Consider the following 20,696-nt stretch of genomic DNA (forward strand, 5'->3'; position numbering starts at 1 on the left):
TAGTCTTGACCTAGTTTCAGGTTGACATTAAAATTTCCAGGTCACTCTTGCGTCTAAGTGTACTCCGAGATTCTTTATCGCTTCAAATTAATTTTTCCATAGATAGTCATGAGATAGAGAGATAGAGATATGATTCAAAACTCGTCAATTTATATTTTTTATTAGCCCAAATAGGAACTTGTAGATCTTCTTACTAATTAAGCCGAGGTTCAGTGATTAATGTCATATCTACTTGAAATTGGTTATCAAATCGCAGCGCTTCGGCTGCAAGCAACCTCTGCTCAGTTATCAAAAAGCAGTATGATTGCTGATAACTGAGCAGCGGCGAAAAATAATACTTATTGCGACTCGAAATCCTACTTTTTCATCATTACTATGTGAAGATTTCTGGTGGCCAAAGCATTGCAATGTGTTATCCATTTTTGTATCTATGTGGCATGAATTGACCAATTCAGTCCACCATTTCAATCGGACGTACAGTTTCACACAATACGTTGAACCCAATTTCATATTGCTCTAAGTCATTAAGGTTGCCCGCCGATGATAATGATTAATACCCTTTGTTATGAACAATTTTTCCACATTGTTTACTTCAGATCTTGATAAGTAAACTAACATACTTATACAATTTCTTTTATGTTTATTTAATACGGTTGGATAAGTATTGGAAAATAGATTTTCTAGATGATATTGGACCTAGATAACATAGATGAAAGAGGTTACTATTCATCTCTTTCCTGTTTATTAAAAGATTTCAAAAGGAAGATTTTATTTAAAAGATTTCAGATTTGAATAATTTCTTTATTTATATTTTTGTACACATATGAAGTAACATTTCGAAGATTGTCAGATATATTCCCTTTTTAAAATAATTGTTTTTCTTAAAAATATTTACATCTTTACGACATCATCATGTTATATTTTTGTATAATTTTCATTTAAATATTTCTTTTATTATTATTAATTTATCATTATTAACACATTTATGGACAGTCAGATTATAGAAGAATACATCTTTTACACTTAGTTCTTTTTTTATTATTATTCTTTACACTTATCGACTAATAAATAATTAAAAATAATTTAGTTATTTTAATATATATAGATAGGTTAAAAATTGCAGAAGCACGTCCAGCATGCAACAATCTTTATAAAAATCTTCATTATTTTCCCATTTATTTATTTTTTTTTTTTTTATTTTTTGGTTTTTTCTTTTTTGAAGTCTTTGGTCCTTTTACATAAAAGACATTCACACACATTTAAAAATATTTCATATAACAATTCTCATTATTTACGGATTAACCATAGTTTTTTACCGCTATATCCACAATAAGCGTTTTTTCTGTTGATTTTCGATAATTTTTTAAATCGCTCACGTCCACACTGTGACCTAAATATAAAATAATTATTTTAACTTTGGTTGAAACCAATTTTTTTTTAATCTTACGTGATCTTTTACATCATTCGTTTAACGTATGAGTTCCTGTTTTAGTCCCGATTAAAGCTAATTGCAACTTTTTTATATCATTTAACGTCGAAAAACCTTGCTCGTCAAATTCTTTCCATTTTATATAATTTTGACGCATATATGTTACTAATTCGGGATAATCAATGTAAGCTGGAATTAATAGAAAAAAAAATGATTTAATATAATTAACTTAATATTATATTACCATTCCAAGCTTCCATCATATCGTTAATGATATAATCAACAAATCCAATTTGCGCTTTTGGTATAGAGCAAGTGTATCGATCGAACATTGGCATTAAAATTGGAAGTCCTTTAGATTTTTCTTCGTCCGTTTGCTGAAAATATTCCTCCGTTATTCTTCTCGCCCACTCTACACATAAACTAAATGGCCTCGTTGGATTTGAAACGTCTGCGCATTTAATCATCATTCTCCGTATTAGAACCATGTGCGTTTCAGGATCTTGAGTAATATCATCTTTTGGCTCCTATAAAAAAATTAATTTAATCAAGTTTCTAGCTTTTCATAAATTATTACTTCTTCGTCCGGACCCCCACCAGATTTAGTGGAAAATCCACTAACAAATTTCGTTAAATGTTCAAAATGCTTCGTCATTTCAGTCGCTAGAATCATATCAATTATATTTTGCCTCGCTGTTTTATAAGTCTCCTTATCCAAATTTTTGAAAATATTCACTCTATCATCAGCTAAACATTTTTTTTAAATTAAAATTATTTCTTTTTTACCAAAACACCTCATTACTCACAAAAAGCTAATTGGAATGTAATAGCAGCATGATGATTCTCCAAAACAGTAACATCGTTATATAAAATAGCCCAAGGATGATGACTATTACAAAGAAAATTGCTCGAACGTCCCGGATGATCAACATCGTGACAAGCTGCAGCTATTAAAGCGGTAGCTTCATCAATTGGGTCCATAATTTGTTTTAAACGATCTCTTTCCATATACGCAGCAACGGCCTAAAAAGGGTGTCAAAAAATCTTTTTAAACTCTTTTTTAATAATAAACATTTATTTGTTATTACCTGCATTACATCGGCAGCATGAGTTGAATTATGATAACTATTTTCACTGCGATATTTCGATTCGATTAAAATCAAAAAATTGTGCAAGATTTTTTCGTCCACATTTAAAGTTGCGGCGACATCGAAATGATTAAAAAGCGTTATTCCTAAATTAGCCAAAGGATGTTTATTTGTTAATTCTTCTAAACGCATGATATCGAAATCCCAAGCTAATGCAAAATCCAATAATTCTCTTATTTGTGCCGGCACTTTAATTTTACTCAATGTTTTCGCAGATGACCTGTATATCGATGAATCATTACTACTTCTTCTTGAAGCGTAAGATAAAGGATTAGGATTCTTAAAACAAAAGATTTGTATTAATTTGTTTAAAAAAATATTTTTTAATGAAACTTACAGATAATAAAGCGCCTATTAAATCCGCAGTAACTGGTTCATCTGCTGATTTAACATATTGATCGACTTTCATTTGCGGCGAATATAACTCGGTACATCTTAATAAATCCACAACTTTATCTAAAGCTGTGGTTAATTGATTATTTTGACCTGCCATGTCTTGTGCTTGAGTTATTAATGTTATTATCTACAAGAAGTAAAGTGATTAAAAGTTTTAATTAAATTATAAGCAAAAATACATTGCATACATGAAATAATAATCATTATAATTTAAAACTAAAATTTTAAAAATTTTCAATAGAAGGTTAAAAAACAGAAGAGCAAAAAGTAGAGACAGAACTCCACTGGAATCCTAATAATAGATAGAATAAGTTCTGGGAAGCGAAAACAAAAACAATTAAGACTGGCCAAAACCTAAGAAAGACGAAATGTTGCAATGGAATGGCAAAGGATAAAATGAAACAGAAAAACAGCTTGGAATAGATTTAGGAAAACAAGAACAGTCGCAGATCAGGAACTATATCGATGAAGGAGGCTGAAAGCAAGGGAAGCCGTGAAAGGAGCAAAACTGGACACTTAGGAAGAGTAGGTTTTCAGGTTTTCACGGCCAATGTTATTAGAAATGAAACTAAAACTAGAAACTTATGCCGAGCGTCTATTAAAATATTGTTCGACGTTTCGGATGTTGTGTTGCAATCTTCGTCAGAAACAAGTCTAAAAGTAACAAAATCTATGGATTATTAATTATTAACTAATTAATGAACTAATGATAATGGCAAAATACATCAAGAGATATGCAAAAGGATAGCAAAAGCAAGTGGAGTTTATTGCCACATAAATAATAGTTCAATATGAAACCAAAAGGAAGAAGACGACGAAGTAGACAAAGAATTCAAAAGACTCCAGTGGGAAGAAGTAATACAGAAAGTGACGTGGAAAATGAGGAAAAGTGTCGCTGAAGTACAAAGAATGACTGACACTTTTGTAGCTCAATCTGCATAAAACAGATTCTTGGAGCAAAGGGACTACTTATAGCAGAGATCGAAGATGATTTCCAAAATGCAGATTTCCACAGAAAAAGAAAAACATTAGTGACGTTCATTGAGCCTAGAAATTCAATGTTAAGCAATAGCAACCTATTCAAGAAGGTGTAAAACCAGGTGACAAATGCATTAAAGATCGCAAGATGCCTAGGCAAACATTTTGGACAAACAAGTACATGCAAGCAGAGAGTAAAGTTAATATATACAATGTAATAGTTCGTCCAGTGCTAACTTAAGGCACAGAGACCAGAACAGAAACGTAGAGAATAAAGCAGAAAGTAAGAAGGGTAGAGATAAAGGACAAATTAATCCTAGGAATTCTTTACAAGACTGACAAACAAACACGGCCGGCATTAAGAGAAAGATACAGCATAAAGGATATTTTCGGATATGATAGAATAGCAGAAGACCGAATAGCTAATACATGCAAACGCAATCGACCCGCGAGGAAAAGGATATCAAGGCCACAAGGATATCATCATCCGTTGTACAACAGCAGAAATCGTAAACTAAGAAAATGAAGGAGAACATACAGTGTGTTAAGTAAGTATCGTACCCGACGTCATCATTGCAAGTATGCAACCAATATCACAGAATTGGCATTGCAATATGCAATGCAAGTATGCAATCTATATCGCAGTATTGGCATTGCAATATGCGATTTGCTCATTTGGATGCATACTTGCAATGATGACGTCTGGTACGATAATTAATTAACACAGTGTATAAGTTTGTATGAGGAAACTTAGATAGTTGAGTGAAAATGTTTTGTTCCACAGATTTCGAGATTCAGTCGGTTGGTTTTGAAAACTTGTGCTAAATACAAAAATCCCACAAAGTCCTGTATTGCATAAGATCTGGAATGCAATAATGCTTCATGGAAGCCAAAAAAATGAAATAGATGAGTTGAGTCGTATTAGATTCTTTTTAATTAATTTAAGGAAAATTGTAAGCAGTTTCGAATAAGTTATAGTTGATGAAAAACTTGATACAGTAGAACGTCAAAAATCTAAACTAATTAGGAATAGATAGCTTGATTTATAAAATTATTAGAATTTTCGAATGTATTAAAAATACAAAAATGTTTGCCTCTAATTTCAAAAGTAAAATTATTGCTTTTAAAACCATCATTGTTGCAAGTTTATAAATGTTTTCCACTCAAAGAGTATGATTTTCTGTTTTATCCAAAATGATATAGTCAAAAAAAAATTGCAATTTCTACTAAATTTTGATCCTTATCGAACGGTACTCTATCGAACTACTCGTATATAATTGTTGTGAAGGATAAATTATACCTATATCTAATTCCCCTGTAATTTATCACTATCAATCTATCTAACTAATAGCTCTATCAGAAGTGAATTTATGGGCGCCGGTAACCTAAGAAGCAGAGGGGGGCAATAATGAAATATAGAAATAGAAAATTAATAATTAAATGTTTAAAACATTTTTATTAGTATCACTTATAAGAAAAAGCAAAAACTAATTTCCTTGTATTCTATGCGAAAATATCTAATTACTAAATTGATCATTGTAACATCTGTTCTCTCTCCCCAATGTGCTGAAATTTTTTTAAACGCAACAGGTCGTTGGCGGAAAATTAATGATTATCTTAGCTACTGCTGGAAATAATTTAGATTCACCACAAAGATAAAATTGTTCGGTGCATTCTAGTTAAGTCATCAAATATGCTGGATTCGGAGATCTTAAAAATTTCGGATGCAGCAAACTCAAAGTATAGAATCTAAATATGGTACGAAAATAATCTTAATAAAGTATTCTTCTGGAAAGTTGGTGTCTGTATTTGGATTTTTTGACTTGTGGCATTTGGAATCGCATATTTATGGAAAGCTACGCAATTTTCAAAAATATATATGTATATATTTGCTCAACATGTCGCAGTTAATCAAACAACATAATCGGTGTGCTTAATGAAGCAATATTTTATATTCTCTTACATTGCTGTATTAATGGCGGGACTACGGCTGGTAGTTTTCCAGAATAATCAGCACAGAAGTAAAAAAAAAACGATTTGGATAATAACTGTTGTAATGAACTAAGATACTCTGCCAGAGATTGTGAACCTACATCATTTAATGAGAGAATTTTACAAATTTAGCACTTTAAGATCACGGCTTCTACAAACGTTATTGAAATAAAAGGAAAGAGTTACTTTCTATTCCCCTCCATCTGTCTCGCAGTAAAAAAGTCGATCTTGATTTTATTTTTAGAGCGATTTAAGCGAATCATAAATTAATAAAAAACAGAAATAAGCCATGCAAGGAGGGTTTCCTCCACTCGGAAAAGATGGTGCTGATGTGTATTCCAGACTGGACGTCGCGCCTTTATTTCTTTACGTAGGTAAAATAAAGGCGCGACGTTCTGCTTGGAACACACACCAGCCAGATTGGGCAAAACCCTCCTCTCCCCGCAAGGCTTATTTCGCTTTCTTTTTAATTTATAATTGGCTAATTACAACAAACTTTACCACAATTTTGTTCATCAAGCGGATATCGATCTCTAAAGTGAGGGGCCTTGATTTTAGGCACGGATAGTACATGAGAAAAAAAGCTTTTCTATAACACTGATGGTTTCTTTAAGAGAAGAATCGAAAATATAGATTATACGTCTCTTAAAGAAATTTCATATATCCATTGCATTAATAACACTAAAACATTGTTTTAACCATAGGAAACAATACGGTCAAATAATTTTTTTTATCTGCCCTAATTTTGTTGTCAGATTTATTAATTTATGGTAAACAATACGTCGTCGTTAAGGAATTGTGGGTTGGCGAGATCTAGTTTGATTCCACAGTAAGTATACGGACATACTCTAGAGAGTTGCAATAGGTCGAAGTGTTTCGAGAGAATTCAAATTGTGTTGTTTTTCAGATTCAAATCATCTCGTAAATTCAGTATTATTCAGTATTGGCCCGCAAGCAATAACATTTCTTTTCATAATTTGTTGCTTCACAAAAATATATATAAAAAAAATGTATTCTGTAAAATACTTTCTTTAACAAGATATATAAATTTTCTTAGATATTGCATAAACCATTTGATTTAGTACAATATCGGTAATAAATATACTAACTACAGATACTCTTACAGATAAAAATAACTTATAAAATAATGATTCAAGTGATTGATGCGTGGTATTTTTAGCGACAAATATGCATCTAATTGATGTTATATCATAGCAGGAAATATGGTTTTGTTTAAATATTGAATAAAGATACGAAATCGATCTATTACCTTTGTTATCGGTGCTTCTAAAGGTAACGCACTAAGTTTAGCCATAGAAACCCTCCGATTTTGGTAATCGCTATTTAAACTTCGAACATCCAAAGAAGCTTTTCTTAAACTATGTATGCTGCCACGACTCTGTCTTTGTTCTAAATGATGACCACTATGATCGAAAACCAAAACAAAATGCGTTGGAAGTCTAAAGAAAAAATTAAAAATAATGTATTAAATTAAAATTACTTTTGGATTGTATTAATTACCTTCCAGCACAAACAATTGGTGTAGCCTGACAATAAAAAGTTAATACACTTTCTGTCGCTTTTCTTTTCAACATTAACTGCCCGGTCCATGCTCGCATTTTTAATAATTTATTCGTCATCGACACTATTTGCGAGGGATCGGCTGATAAATATTCTTGTAACGTTTTACCTAAAATCTCTTCATATCTGTATCCTAAATTGTATTCACCAGACGAATTTATATACTAAAAAGAAATTCATTGATAGGTTTAATTCCATTTTGAATAGAAATGGGATATCACTAACTTGCATTCGACAGGATTCATCGGTGACCAGCACCAAATCTTTGCATTTATCTAAAGCGACGTAAAGAGCTTTCGTGGTGGCTTGTAACGCTAAATTTCTCACATCCGATTGCGTTATTTGTAGAAGTTCATTATACCAAACAGTAGAGTTCGTGTTTTCTGTAATACACTAACAAAATCATATTAGAAAAAACATACAAACAATGTTTTTGAATTAATTAAAAGTATTTGGATTGATCAAATTAAAAACTTACCCTATTAAATCCTGATTCTAAAAGTGAAGAAACCGTAATTTCATCTTTTTCAAACACCCTGTGGAAAAAAAAATACTTAATATTAAAAAGATACAACAATTTAATTTAATATTTTCAACTCACCCTTTTTTAACAACAGCTATTAACGCCACATTTGGACTATTCCGACTGTTTCTTATTGACCTGCAAAAAAAGAAAACAAATTTAAAAAATTCTAATCAAAAACATTAGTAGGAGTAAAACTAATTTATTTATAATAATTTTTATGATTACCAAACACGCAGAGTTAATTTGGAAAATTAAAACTAGATTAAATTTGTTTTAAAGTATTATTTACTTCATCATCATGTCTCAATTAATTTTTGAGATACATTTTTTTAAAATTCGTTCTTGTTATGGAAATATCAAACATACAGAGATGGATTCAAAAAATCATAATGACCAGATTAAGGAAAATAAAGAACTTATATTTGGGAGATCAGTACTAGATTAAATTTGCTTTAAAATGCTGTTTATTACATCATGATATGTCGATTAGTTCTTGAGATATGATTTTCTCAAATTTGTATTCAGGAAACCTAATCTTTATGATTATCCAAGAGTTGAATACAAAAAATCATCGTGGTCAGATTAAGAGAAGTGAAAAAAATATATTTAGAATATCAAATCCAGATTAAATTTGCTCTAAAGTACTCTTTATTTCATTACGATATCTCAATTAAGATTTGAGATACGATTTTTTAAATATCCGTTTATGTCATGTAACTATCAAATTTGCAGAGACGCATTCAAAAAATCATAAGCACCAGATTAAGGTAAATTTTGAACTTATATTTGGCACATCAATACTAGATTAAATTTGCTTTAAAATGCTGTTTATTACATCACGATATGTTGATTAGTTCTCGAGATACGATTTTCTTAAATTAGTCCTCAGTTAAACAGAATTATTATAATTATAACATGTGCAGATATGGATTCAAAATATCATCAAGGCTAGATCAAGAGGTGTTAAGGAAATTAAGTGACCTTTAACGTCACTTATTTAAAAAAATGTCACAATGACTATAAATATACAGTGCGCTGTAAATTTATGGAACTTATTCGATAAAACGACAACAAAAGTTATTTTGCTGCAAGAGCGAAACACATCAATTTTCTTTATTTATGCATGAGTTATGACGACATTTTTGCAAAACAACAAAATAAACCGTTATTCATTGATAACCATGAAAACGTCAAAATCATCAAAATTAGTGTTGAAAGAATTTATTATAACCACTATTTTCTGTTTTTTTAATTATTTTTTTTTGTTTTGCCTTGTTTAATTTTGCGTTAGTTCGGTATTTATTTGTTGTTTAGTTTTCTGATTGACTGTTATTGTTATTGATTGTTTGTTGTTATTTTTCCGTATTCTGGCTTGTTTAGCTTAGGTCAGTATTTATTTCTTTTTTGCGGATTTAAGTTGTACAATTGTAATACAAAATTTAATTTTTATTGAATGTGAGCATAAAACTTGAACACAACAAAAGGTACTTAATTTGTTTAAACTAGGTACCAAACAAAGGTATCAGCAACCATGAAATCAAATCTGCGAAATTATGCAAATGATTTTAATGAGAAACATAAACTCATATTAGATCCAGGTTAGAATACTGAATCTAACCAGTAGATCCAGTATTCTAACTGATCTATTTTCAGTAATATCCGGTCATAAACTTTGTTTCGTTACCTGTCCTCCTACATACCTTCGTAAATACACCTTCTTTTTATTATTTATGGAAAAAGTACCTGAAAATCCAGAAAATGGATTTTGAACGGTTTTACGGAGGCGAAATGAGATAAGTGGTAGTAACGAAGACATAATGAAAAGTGACCATGCTTCAAATATTTCAATGTCTGAAGACGAACTCGAGGACCATGAGGAATCGGTGGAATCCTTTTATGGCTGAAATGGATTTCATGGAAAATGGAACCTCTGTTACCCAAAAACACCAGGATCCCCATATACAACATAGTTATGAATCTTCCCGGTCTTCGAGGTAAAGCAAATAAAATTATATCTCCTACACCAGAAAAGATGTGGAATCTCTATTTTATGAAGACATGCTAAATCAGAAGATATGAAATGGACGAACGTTCAAGTACAAAAGAGTCGTCATAAATATACAGCAGGCAATAAAATAGAATTATTCGATATGGATATGGTGGAGGAAAGGATGGAACAGAAGATGAAACAGGTAGAAATATTTTTGGGGCAGTTATGAGTAACGAAAGATTTTCTGTATTATTAGCCAATTTACGATTTGACATAGATATGATTCCGCCGCTATCAGTTACATTTTTAAAAAATACTTTGAAAAAGTATGGTAAATCTTAAGATTTTCCAATAAAACCTAACATTTACCAACACAGGATGGTAAAAGTCCGAAATGTTCTGTGATCATCGTTCATTTCGAACTTTTACCACCATTAACTCGGTAAATCCTAGGTTTTACCGCAGAGACACGGTAAATGTCGAAAAATAGACACGTATAGACATGTTCGTACTCGTGGGCAGTCTGCAGCCCCCGCTACCCGTACCACCTCCCTTCACCATCCCCACTCGTCTCAATCGACGTTTCTTTTGATTTCCGTTTGTTTTTGATGTCCGAAAGCAATTTATGAATCGAAAACTTTTTAAGAAATAATGACGAACTTGTAGTAAGCCAGAACGATAATAATTTTTATATCGACAAGGACAAATACGCAAAGTATTAAAAAGAAGTAAAAGCTGCAAAGAACGTGAAAAGGAAGGAAGCCGTTCATTTCGACGACTTATTCAACATTCTCGAAGAATCGCATGTTGCTGTTAGATACTATGCAAGGACAAGGATGCTTAAGGAATGTAACCACAAGTATAAAAATGTAACAGTTGAGGCTATTATGACATATTTGAAGCTATGCCAAGCTTGTTAAAAAAAACAGAAGATAGTGAAATGAAATTTTCGTTCTAGAATGTAAAAGTGTCATTTCGCTATCTTGTATCAAAAATAACTATATTGTTTTATTCTCAAAACTAATATTTACAAACTGTTATTGGTAAAACTTAGCATGTACCAAACTCTATTGGTAAAAGCCAGAAAAATTATCTCTTGTATAAAAAAATCCTCACATTTACCAACTCATGTTGGTAAATCTTAAGATTTACCGTACTTCGGGCTTTGTTGCTTTTCGGTAACATACACTAACAAAGACAACGATGGTATCGAACTATTGGCTGAAGAGACATCACTGAGCAAACTTATTCAATCTGTTCTACGTTAGGCAAACCCAATTGTTGAAAAAAATAGAAATATAACTGCAGATAACTGGTTTTCATCAATCTATTTTTTTCATCATCTAACTTATCTTGGTACTTTCAGGAAAAATAAAAGAGAAATCCAAAAGAGTTTCTTCCATGCATTAAAAGAACAGAGCGATTCTCAATACACGAATTTACGAAAACTGATACACTGCTCTAATCTTAGTTTCGTCAAGTTTCATCACACAACAGCAATAGGTGATGACGGTAAAACAGAGGTAATTGAGTATTATAATAATACTAAGAGTGGAGTTGATGCTGATGAGAAATGTGCTATATATAGCACTTCGCGACGACCCAGAGATAGATGATGTCTTGTTTTTATGAAATTCTAGATATCTCTGTGGTAAACGCTTTTGTATAATTCGTGAAAAAATATAGGACAAATCGACAGACTTGATTTTATGAAAGTTTTGACAATGTTCTTTGCATAGCCCTACATAGAGAGAAGTTGTCAAAATGCTAAGGTGAATGAAACAACCTTTTTGAACACGATACTGATCTACTGGAAACCCGAAAATATTGCTATTTGTGCCTAAGTTGAGTGCATATAAAAACAAAGTATTTGTGCAAGCAAATAAATATATATATCAAACTTCTGTTAATGTTTTCCTTATAAATTGACGGACCTCATAACGCTTATGCGAGATAAAGTAGATATCTAAATGTACTTGACGTGTGTTTTTGATTGATTTATATTTAAAGTTAAAGTTTACCTTTTCCGTTGGAATTTCCGAGACTCCACATTAGCCTCAATGAACTAAATATTCACGTCAGTGGTTAAGGGTTAAATACATAACGATTCTCCATAGAATGAGATTTCATTAACTAAATGATGTGCTAAAGAGAAATTTTTGTCTGTATTACATTGCCATTACAGTGTATGCATGTTTAATCGCCTTATCTTGTTGGCAACATTGATGTCAAAGCGCACGGTTTACAATGGTCACATGGCGCAACGTCAGTTAAACCACAAAATGAACTAAATAGCTAAATTTCGAAATCGTAATGAATGGGAAATATAACTTTGAAAGAGTACCAAAATAGAGATAATAAATTAACATTAAGTTCTAATGAAAATTGTTAACAATGCAACAAAAATTTCAATACACACAAATTAATAAATTATGTAACGAAGTCAAATTTGAGATTAAAAAACTTTTTGAATTTGATCAAAAATCAAAAAGTTATAACTTACAATACTGATACAGCTTATTAATGTTTGAATAATTATTTTTTTAATAACCAACTCTTATAATGAATAATAAGGTTTCATTGAATTCGAGGAATATATCTAGTAACTTTGAAAATGGAGATATAATAAATAAAAAAAGGATTAATTTCAACTAACCCGTGTAGAGTTCGTTCTCGTCGCTTTTAACAGAGTTATTTTACACTGTATCCGCTCTCGAAAGCTTTCCATTTGTACCACTGTATTATTTAATCTATGTAAATATTATAAATAATATTATAAATGTAAATAACCAAATGTGTGCTTTATTAATTCGATTCATAACGAAGCAAATCTCGAAATAAAACGCGTATAAAAAACAACGGATTTTATCGCTTGTCGAGTTAAAAAATATAAAACCCTGAAAGTGATTTCACTAATACTTCTTCCCATTATTTTTAACGTGTTTTTATTTTGTAAAAGCACTTAAACCTTACAAATTCAATTCGAGAGGAATTTTCTTTCGCGCTGAGTATTTTTTTAACTTATTTTTATCGTCGTTCCATTTTCATAAAGGAATAATGAAGTTTTCCTTGCGCATTGTGGGCTTCATTGAAATAAAAACAAAGCAACAAATACGACGGGGACTTTGCCGCTTTTTGTGATTCGTTTTTTTTCGGTTCACTCTTTCAGTTTATTTCATAAAAGTGGCGGAGGAGACGGTGAAGTCAAAGTAAAAGGAGTTAAAAAAGTAGGATTCCACGTCGAGACACTTGTTGCTTACTCCTTCTCGGGTTTATCGATTTATCTGGCGGCGAAGCACTTAGCATTACTCCGACGACGACCGTAGACGTCACATCACACAGAAAATGTGTACTATGTACTATATAAACGCGTTTGTGTGACGCTCGAAAGGGGTTGGGTTTATTTTGGGACACTCAGACAGTAAGGCTGGCTACTTTGGGTGTGGCATAAGATCAATGTTATTCTATTATTATCATCTCTACTTTTATTTTGTAAGGAAATATTCATAATTTATAAGATATTTTTTTTTTTTAGGTTTAATATCAGTTTATTTATTAGAAATTAAATTAAAATTCTTTTAATTCCTGCTTAAACAAATGTTATATGAAAATGTATACTTTTTACATTGTAACAGTCCATTTTTAGATTTATGTGTTGTTCAGAATTGTTGTATTTTATAGTTGTATTTTATTTTACTGCAATAATAAATTCAATTTCTAATACAAATTTTAGTACACAAAAGTTTTTATAATTTTAGAAAGAAATAGAAACTTAATACATGCCTAAAATTGTGATAAACTTTTGTGATAGAAATTCTGGATTCAAACAAATAGTTCCCAAAACACCAGAGTTATATCTAAAAACAATTTATCTCGATAATTAAGGCCTTATCCCATCCAATTAGTCTCAGTCCTGCCAGGTGGAAATAACAATGAAGCAAACAGAACAAGATAATCATAAAAATGTTGAAAAAGACAAATCAGGAAATTTGAATACGAAATTGAATGTTATACGGTTAATGATATCCAGCGTTCCATGGATAAAAGAAGAAACAATGGTCCAAGTTAAGATATTGAGTACTCGAACCCGACTGCCAAAAGCAGAAATAATATGGAATGAGGAGGACAGCTATTTGTAAGATACCAGCAGCAAAAGCGGAAGATGTAAAGATCTCACAAGAGTGTTAAGAACTGTCAAATCGTAAAAATCTAACTTGACAATTGCTGATGAAAAAGCTTTACGCAGTCTATAATACCAAATGATAATACCACTATGATGATAGGCAGATAGGAATATGAGAACGAGATAAAGACTCTACTGTATCCAGACATTTACAGGAGAATTAAGAAGAACCACACGGATAAAATACATAGAAACATGAAAGAGCTAATTACAACCACCTGAGTACATGCGGTGGGTCTACGAAGGAAGCTCATATTCGAGCGATTGCCGAGGTACATTCTACAACTTTTACAATTTTGCCTGTGATCGACTTACTTAAGTTGGAAATGAAAGTTTTATGACTAACATGAGGGAACAGCCATCACTAGTGATCGTCAGCTTCTATATGGAGCTGTGAAAAAGTATAAAAAATAAGGGGTCAGTAAAATATTGTGGGAAAAATACTACGTAGAACTAACCAGACCAAACTTTGACTCTTCTAATTCTCAAAATATTGATTGATAGTATCAGAGTTGCTAAATTCAATAGGAATTGTATGGAGACTCATGGTACGTAAGTTTAACAATTGTAATTTTCTTTAAAATAGTGATTTCTTCGATCAGTAACTCTGATTGTTTAATTACAAAGAGCTAAACAATCAAGATTATCTTTATTACACGGTATACTGAGTGATCATACAACTGACATGTAACATGAGGAGTTGGATGTTGCGTCAACGTAATTTGTAGTTGCAGCATGCTTCTCAAAAAGTGTCTAAAGACAAAATGTATTATATACTGAAAAAATACAATTGACATCAACTCTAGTATCTCCATAACTTCATCATCATGAATGGCTCGACAATCGTTTGTGGGACTTGGCCTGTTCTACCATCATTCCGATCTGTTACAAGACATTCATCTCCAATTGACGATGCCAAGGGTTTTGGTGTCGTCCTCCACCTGGTTCAAGTACCTTGTCTTGGGTTTTTTTTTTGATTTAGATAGGCGATAATTTCAGGACGGTCCTTGCATATGTGTCTTGCAAAGCTCACTAGATATGTATAACGAAAGTGCAATACTATCACCAGTCATTATGCAGAGCCTTAGGAGTATAAAGAGAATCTCCGTTAACATCAAAAAATAAAAACCACGGGCGGCTTACCAACAACTCACAACCTATGACATTCTCAAAACTAAGCTAACACTGTACTTGCAATAACCAATACCAAGACATATCAACACCAGACATTTGTAACGCGCGAAAACTAAAATAAAAAACAAAACGTAACTCAAAAATAATAAAATTGAACAAGTTAGTATTCTTGAAGGTAATAAAATGTTACATATAAATTCCACTTAACTTAATGTATTACCAGTATAAATAGATCTAGAATATAACGTGCTTTTGCTAATGTAAAGTACTGAATGATTTTAATGCCAGAATTTTTATTCCATACATCGAGGCAATAATATTTCTTTGCAGTATTTTCCAAATCGTTGAAAACCCTACAGAATAGCGCTATCACAATTTTTCTGTTTTCCTTGGTTGCTGCATCGTTGAATTTCAGCGCTGTTGGAAGACAGAAGGGTTTCTAAGACAATATTCTAGGTCAGTTCTATCCGTTGCAAAAATTGAATCTTTGTTGTTTAATTGAGAGAAATGACCATTAAGAGCTCTTCTTCTAAATTAGAGTCATCATTACCACTAAACTCGCTAAACTTTTAATTGCTTTTGTAGCATTGAACTTGTTTTACGAACCAATTCACTGTGCCAAAGTACACGTTGATATTGCCAACGTAATGAAAATATATCTTCGTGTGTCTAATCGTTTAAACAAGTAACTCAACAATTTAGTATTTCACAACTTAAATTTCCACATCTTGAAATCAAATACGTGTCTATTAATGATGTATATTGCATTAGTTTAAGTAAAAAATTAGACAAAAAAAGAGTTTCTAAGCCATGAAACAGCTGCTTTGAATTGTTTTGATTGCGATATTATTGTTGAGGATGCTCAAAATTAAAGATAAAGTTTCACCATATTTTCGTCTTGATAGATAGAGAGAAAAGGGGTGGAGAATCGATATTAGAACATGAGATGTTTTGATGTATACAATCATTTACCATTAACATCGTATCAAAATTCGATGTCCATGATATGAACGCTGTTTTTGCGGTCACTTTTTGATTGAATGAGAATGAATAGAAATGTATGATTGGAGTTGGAGATTGAACAACGCTCCAATACGAAGTAATTAATCTCTTCAATGCAACATACCGTGGTCAATAACCAATTAGCTAAAGTATATAAATCGAGGTGTGACTAATTCTAAAAATCATGGACATGTATAAAATCACAACGGGCTTTTAGCAGCCTAAAAAACTGTCATTTGACTAAATTCGCTAAACTCCCATTTTGCAATTCACGATAAAGCCTTCGTTAAATATAGATTTTCTCGGACTCTGCAGCTAGGTAAATTTTGTCTTTTGTGGGATTTGATAAGTAAACATTGTCGGTTCAAAATTCAAATTGGGCAAGACGGTCTCATACGTAATATCCGCATACGATAAAGACCTTACTTTTTTTTTAAATACTGTAGTTTTTTCTCTTACTAACAAACTTTTATTCTTGTTTTTCTATTTACTGTATTTGCCTTGGTCTTTAATAAAAACCTTGATCTTTCGTTCATCTAACACCTGGTTCTGCCGATATGTTTATATCAACAGCGCCAAAAAATAAAGTACATCGTCGTACACAGAATACACTTCAAAGTTATCAAATCTCTATCGCAATTCCTCAACACAATTTTTTTATTTGCTAGGGACAAAATACTAAAGCAGGATGAATCACATTGGAGAATTTCTGCTTTCTGTATAGATTCATAACTTTTTTATATGATATGTACAAAAGTCTGAGAGAATGTAGAATTGATAGTTGACGATATATGAAAAGTGATGGTGATGGAAAGAGATCATATGGAATTTATCTAATTTGTAGGCCAACTTTTATATGTGTGTTGATTGTAAAGAACAGGTTAATGCTATAAAAAGCTTTAATAATACTACTTTGCAGCTAGATGCTACAGGTAGTGTGGTAAGAAAGCCTATTTCATCCAGTAAGCCCATCTTGTACTATACAGGTGTAATATAGCACACTGCCTTCAAAGAACAGGCTGCTTCTCATTGTTAAGTGCGTATTATCCAGACATGATCAAACAAGAATAGCATCATGGCAGTTATTTTTTAAACTACCACTTCCTGTCTAATTCTAAATGGTTTATTTTTACAAAAGATTTAGAAAGGCAAGTAGATTATTGGGGCAGATATGGAAAATAATGTTTGATGAATTGGTGAGGAGTGTGATCCAGAAGAGATATTGGTAGTGGGTCCTGAGGTTGAGCAGGGAGACTACGGGATATATAGTGAGAGAAGAGTCGAAACAGGAGAAGATGAGGGCAGAAGCAGGCAGAAGGGCGATAAAGTATGAGGATGGGCTGAAGCAGAGGAACGACTTTATGATTTTGGGAGAGTGTTGTAGGAAGATTAACACCGGTGTGGGGAAGTATGGACAACAAGAAAGAAGGGAATATTACACCAGAATAAGGTGAAAGTGTAAGTGAGAGGGTGAAAGAGATGCCACTGTTATATATGTTCAACTATAAATATATTGTACTCATATCCATAATAATATGTATCAATCAGTTAATACACATTACAAAGCCAAACACACAAACGTTATTTTTAAAAGGAATTCTGAGGCATTTATTAAATGTTTATGATTTTCAACGACTCGAGATTATTGTAAAGGAATTTGCACATTTAGCATTTTCATCCAGTAAAACTGAGAGAACAGCGTCTGCTTTAATGTATTCGAGTGAATCAATAGAAAAAAATCTCCAAGTGGATGAAGATGAACCCAATTTGGTTTAGCGTGAATGAACTTATAAGTGGGAGTACTTTATATACATCGTCCTTTTTATATGCAATTATGTGTGGTTTTTATGGTTAAACGTATTATGTGCGCCGTATATAGCAGAAAATTGATGAAGGTTTTTTTAATTCGGTTCCATAACGACAACACACGGGGTAGAGTTTGAAAATTTTGAGATGAATTGGTCCCATGAATATTGCCAAATGAATAAAAGATCAGGCTTTCTAGTGCAGTGTTTAATATTCTGCTATCTCTAAAAGCAACGAAGATACTGGCAAGTAAAGTAGGTGTAAAAATAAGGGTAAAAAATGGTTGCCGAGAGGTTTATTCGCACTTTATTGGTGATATTTTTATTTATATTTTCATTTTAAACAAATGTATTTTATTGCATAATATGAAAAGGAGATATTTTAGTTCACGAGGCAAACAGTTATGTAGTTATGTCATTATATTGATAATGAACAAGAAAATAGCTCAATTTTAGCTATCGATCATTTTAAACATAAATATGTCAAAATCATTATCAAATTGTTAATAAAATAATTTATATCTATTTATTTCAATTTTAAAAATTGTGTGAAACTTAAAAAACGACGGCTAAAAAAGCGTTTAGTAAAGAATTTCAAACGTTTAAAAATGTTTTTATTATCACAAAACGATAGGAGCGTGTTAACAATTAACTTTATCAAAAAAGTCTTTTTAAATAATACTTTTAAAGACCAAGAAAAGGGATAATTTTCATTTTAATTTTGAAATGATTTAAACTCACCTACATAGAGTGTCGTATTCCAATTTTGGGTTCCTCGTATCAACAAAAATGAGATCGTGCGATTTCGATTGGAATTCTTCTAAGGCCGTATCATAACAATCGCAAAATGTTATTTCGTGGCCGAGTTTTTCGGTTGCCCTCGATAAAGCTTCCATTGAATTATCATATTGACTGCTTACAATTAAAATCTAAACTCAAAATTTTAAAGATTTTAAAAATTTAATAAAAAAGAATGTTAAATTTATTAATAAACTTACCAATAATGGACTTCTATTTGGTGGTATCAAGTGATGTTGTCTGATATCATAATGACTTTTCTAAAAATAATAAAATTAATAAATTAATAAAATTAAATAAAAAAAATTAAAATATCTACATCTTGCTCATTATCGCTTTCATCGCTAGAATCCGGTGGAATAATCCTTATTTCAATCATTTGAAAATAATGAGTCGAGATGTTTTTAAAAATAACAGGAAAAGTTAACTAATTAATCTTTCGTAAAAAATAATGAGATAAAACACGTGTCGACACATGCTTATCGTTGGAATACAACTAACACGCGAACAATACTATCGATGGGAGAGAAAAGAAAAACGTTTCGAACCGATTTATTTTTGCTCAGGTTCGTCGTCATAATAATACGACAACACCTCAAGGTCGTTTTGGGTGAAACTCGATAAGAAATCGTTTTAATTAAAAATATAACACAGTTAAAGGTAAAAATAATTGGAAAATAATAATTACCAATTTGTTAATAACATAATAAATTTTAAAATATATTAAATGAATAAAAATATCAAGTTTTAAGTCAAATTACAGTTTGTTGCATTTATAGTTTTATTACTTTATAGATATGACTATTTAATTTAGTTATATAACATAAGAATTTTATTTGTTTTTATCTACATATCATAAATTATAGTCGTGATAATTTTCGTTCAAGAATTTCAAATCATTTTGAAGAAACAAAATAATAAAATAAAATGACATGTTATATGTAGTACACCCAAATTAAATTTCGTAAAATTACACATATCAAACCAATATAATTTATAAAGGAAATAATATATAAAGTCGAAACTTGACTTTGAGATCTTGCAGAATATGATTCAAATAGGAAGTTACCTCATACATGGATAACATCTTTATGTATGAGTGGCTTACAAAATTGATGTAGAAAAATAACCTAGCTGATACTCTATTAGAAATAAAAATACTGGTACTGAGAGAATGGCCTATACTCAACACCACGACGGAGAATCAAAAGAAACTAACTGCTTTGGATCATAATAACATTTGAGAACGTATCAATAACGATAAATTAATTCGTGAATATCCACGTATTGGTTTTACAACTACATGAATATTTAATTAATGCTATTTGGCCTTTTGAATGATGCGGTCGTGTATATTTAAAAGGTTATCTATATAAATGTAAGTGCAAAATAAGTATGACACATACACAATAATCAGTTAAGTTTCAAACTCTATTATCGGCCAAAAAATAACAAATAAAACATTTTGGAACATTAGCTAGAAAGCGTTATCAAAATGAAAATAAAAAAGATCACACCAATGTAAGGACTTAAAATCAAAATCAGGTGATATTAGAACAATAAAATCATATTAAAGATTAACAGGGTATATAATAGGATGACGTAAAAATGCTATACCTGCTGGAAGCAGAATGGTGACACTTTCCATGCAAATTTCTTTTTGTATGGGATAGCTATGCTATAGATCTACCCATTAGGCTAAACTCGTAAATATTACAGCAACTTTCGTGTTCA

General features: G+C 31.3%; 1 protein-coding gene across 6 annotated transcripts in view; it reads right to left on the reverse strand.

Annotated features, from left to right (window-relative positions):
* Positions 1-787: 787 nt before the first annotated feature.
* The window catches only part of LOC111419646 (phosphodiesterase 8), an 88,709-nt gene continuing 68,800 nt past the window's right edge, over positions 788-20,696 (reverse strand). For 4 of the 6 annotated variants that reach the window (XM_071197457.1, XM_023052482.2, XM_023052481.2 and 1 more), the window contains 14 exons: positions 19,163-19,222; positions 18,906-19,093; positions 8,126-8,185; positions 8,003-8,060; positions 7,750-7,917; positions 7,465-7,688; positions 7,214-7,403; positions 2,915-3,100; positions 2,518-2,856; positions 2,236-2,452; positions 2,007-2,176; positions 1,674-1,956; positions 1,448-1,618; positions 788-1,390 (listed from right to left, as the gene is read on the reverse strand). In XM_071197457.1, coding sequence (XP_071053558.1) covers positions 1,461-1,618; positions 1,674-1,956; positions 2,007-2,176; positions 2,236-2,452; positions 2,518-2,856; positions 2,915-3,100; positions 7,214-7,403; positions 7,465-7,688; positions 7,750-7,917; positions 8,003-8,060; positions 8,126-8,185; positions 18,906-19,093; positions 19,163-19,222 — 2,301 coding nt within the window. In that variant the 3' untranslated portion in view covers positions 788-1,390; positions 1,448-1,460. Of the gene's footprint in view, positions 1,391-1,447; positions 1,619-1,673; positions 1,957-2,006; positions 2,177-2,235; positions 2,453-2,517; positions 2,857-2,914; positions 3,101-7,213; positions 7,404-7,464; positions 7,689-7,749; positions 7,918-8,002; positions 8,061-8,125; positions 8,186-18,905; positions 19,094-19,162; positions 19,223-19,281; positions 19,483-20,696 lie in introns of those variants that run through there. The other 2 variants (XM_023052483.2, XM_023052484.2) reach the window with 2 other exon arrangements.

This window comes from Onthophagus taurus, chromosome 7 (genome assembly GCF_036711975.1).
Source record: "Onthophagus taurus isolate NC chromosome 7, IU_Otau_3.0, whole genome shotgun sequence".
Taxonomy (NCBI): domain Eukaryota; kingdom Metazoa; phylum Arthropoda; class Insecta; order Coleoptera; family Scarabaeidae; genus Onthophagus; species Onthophagus taurus.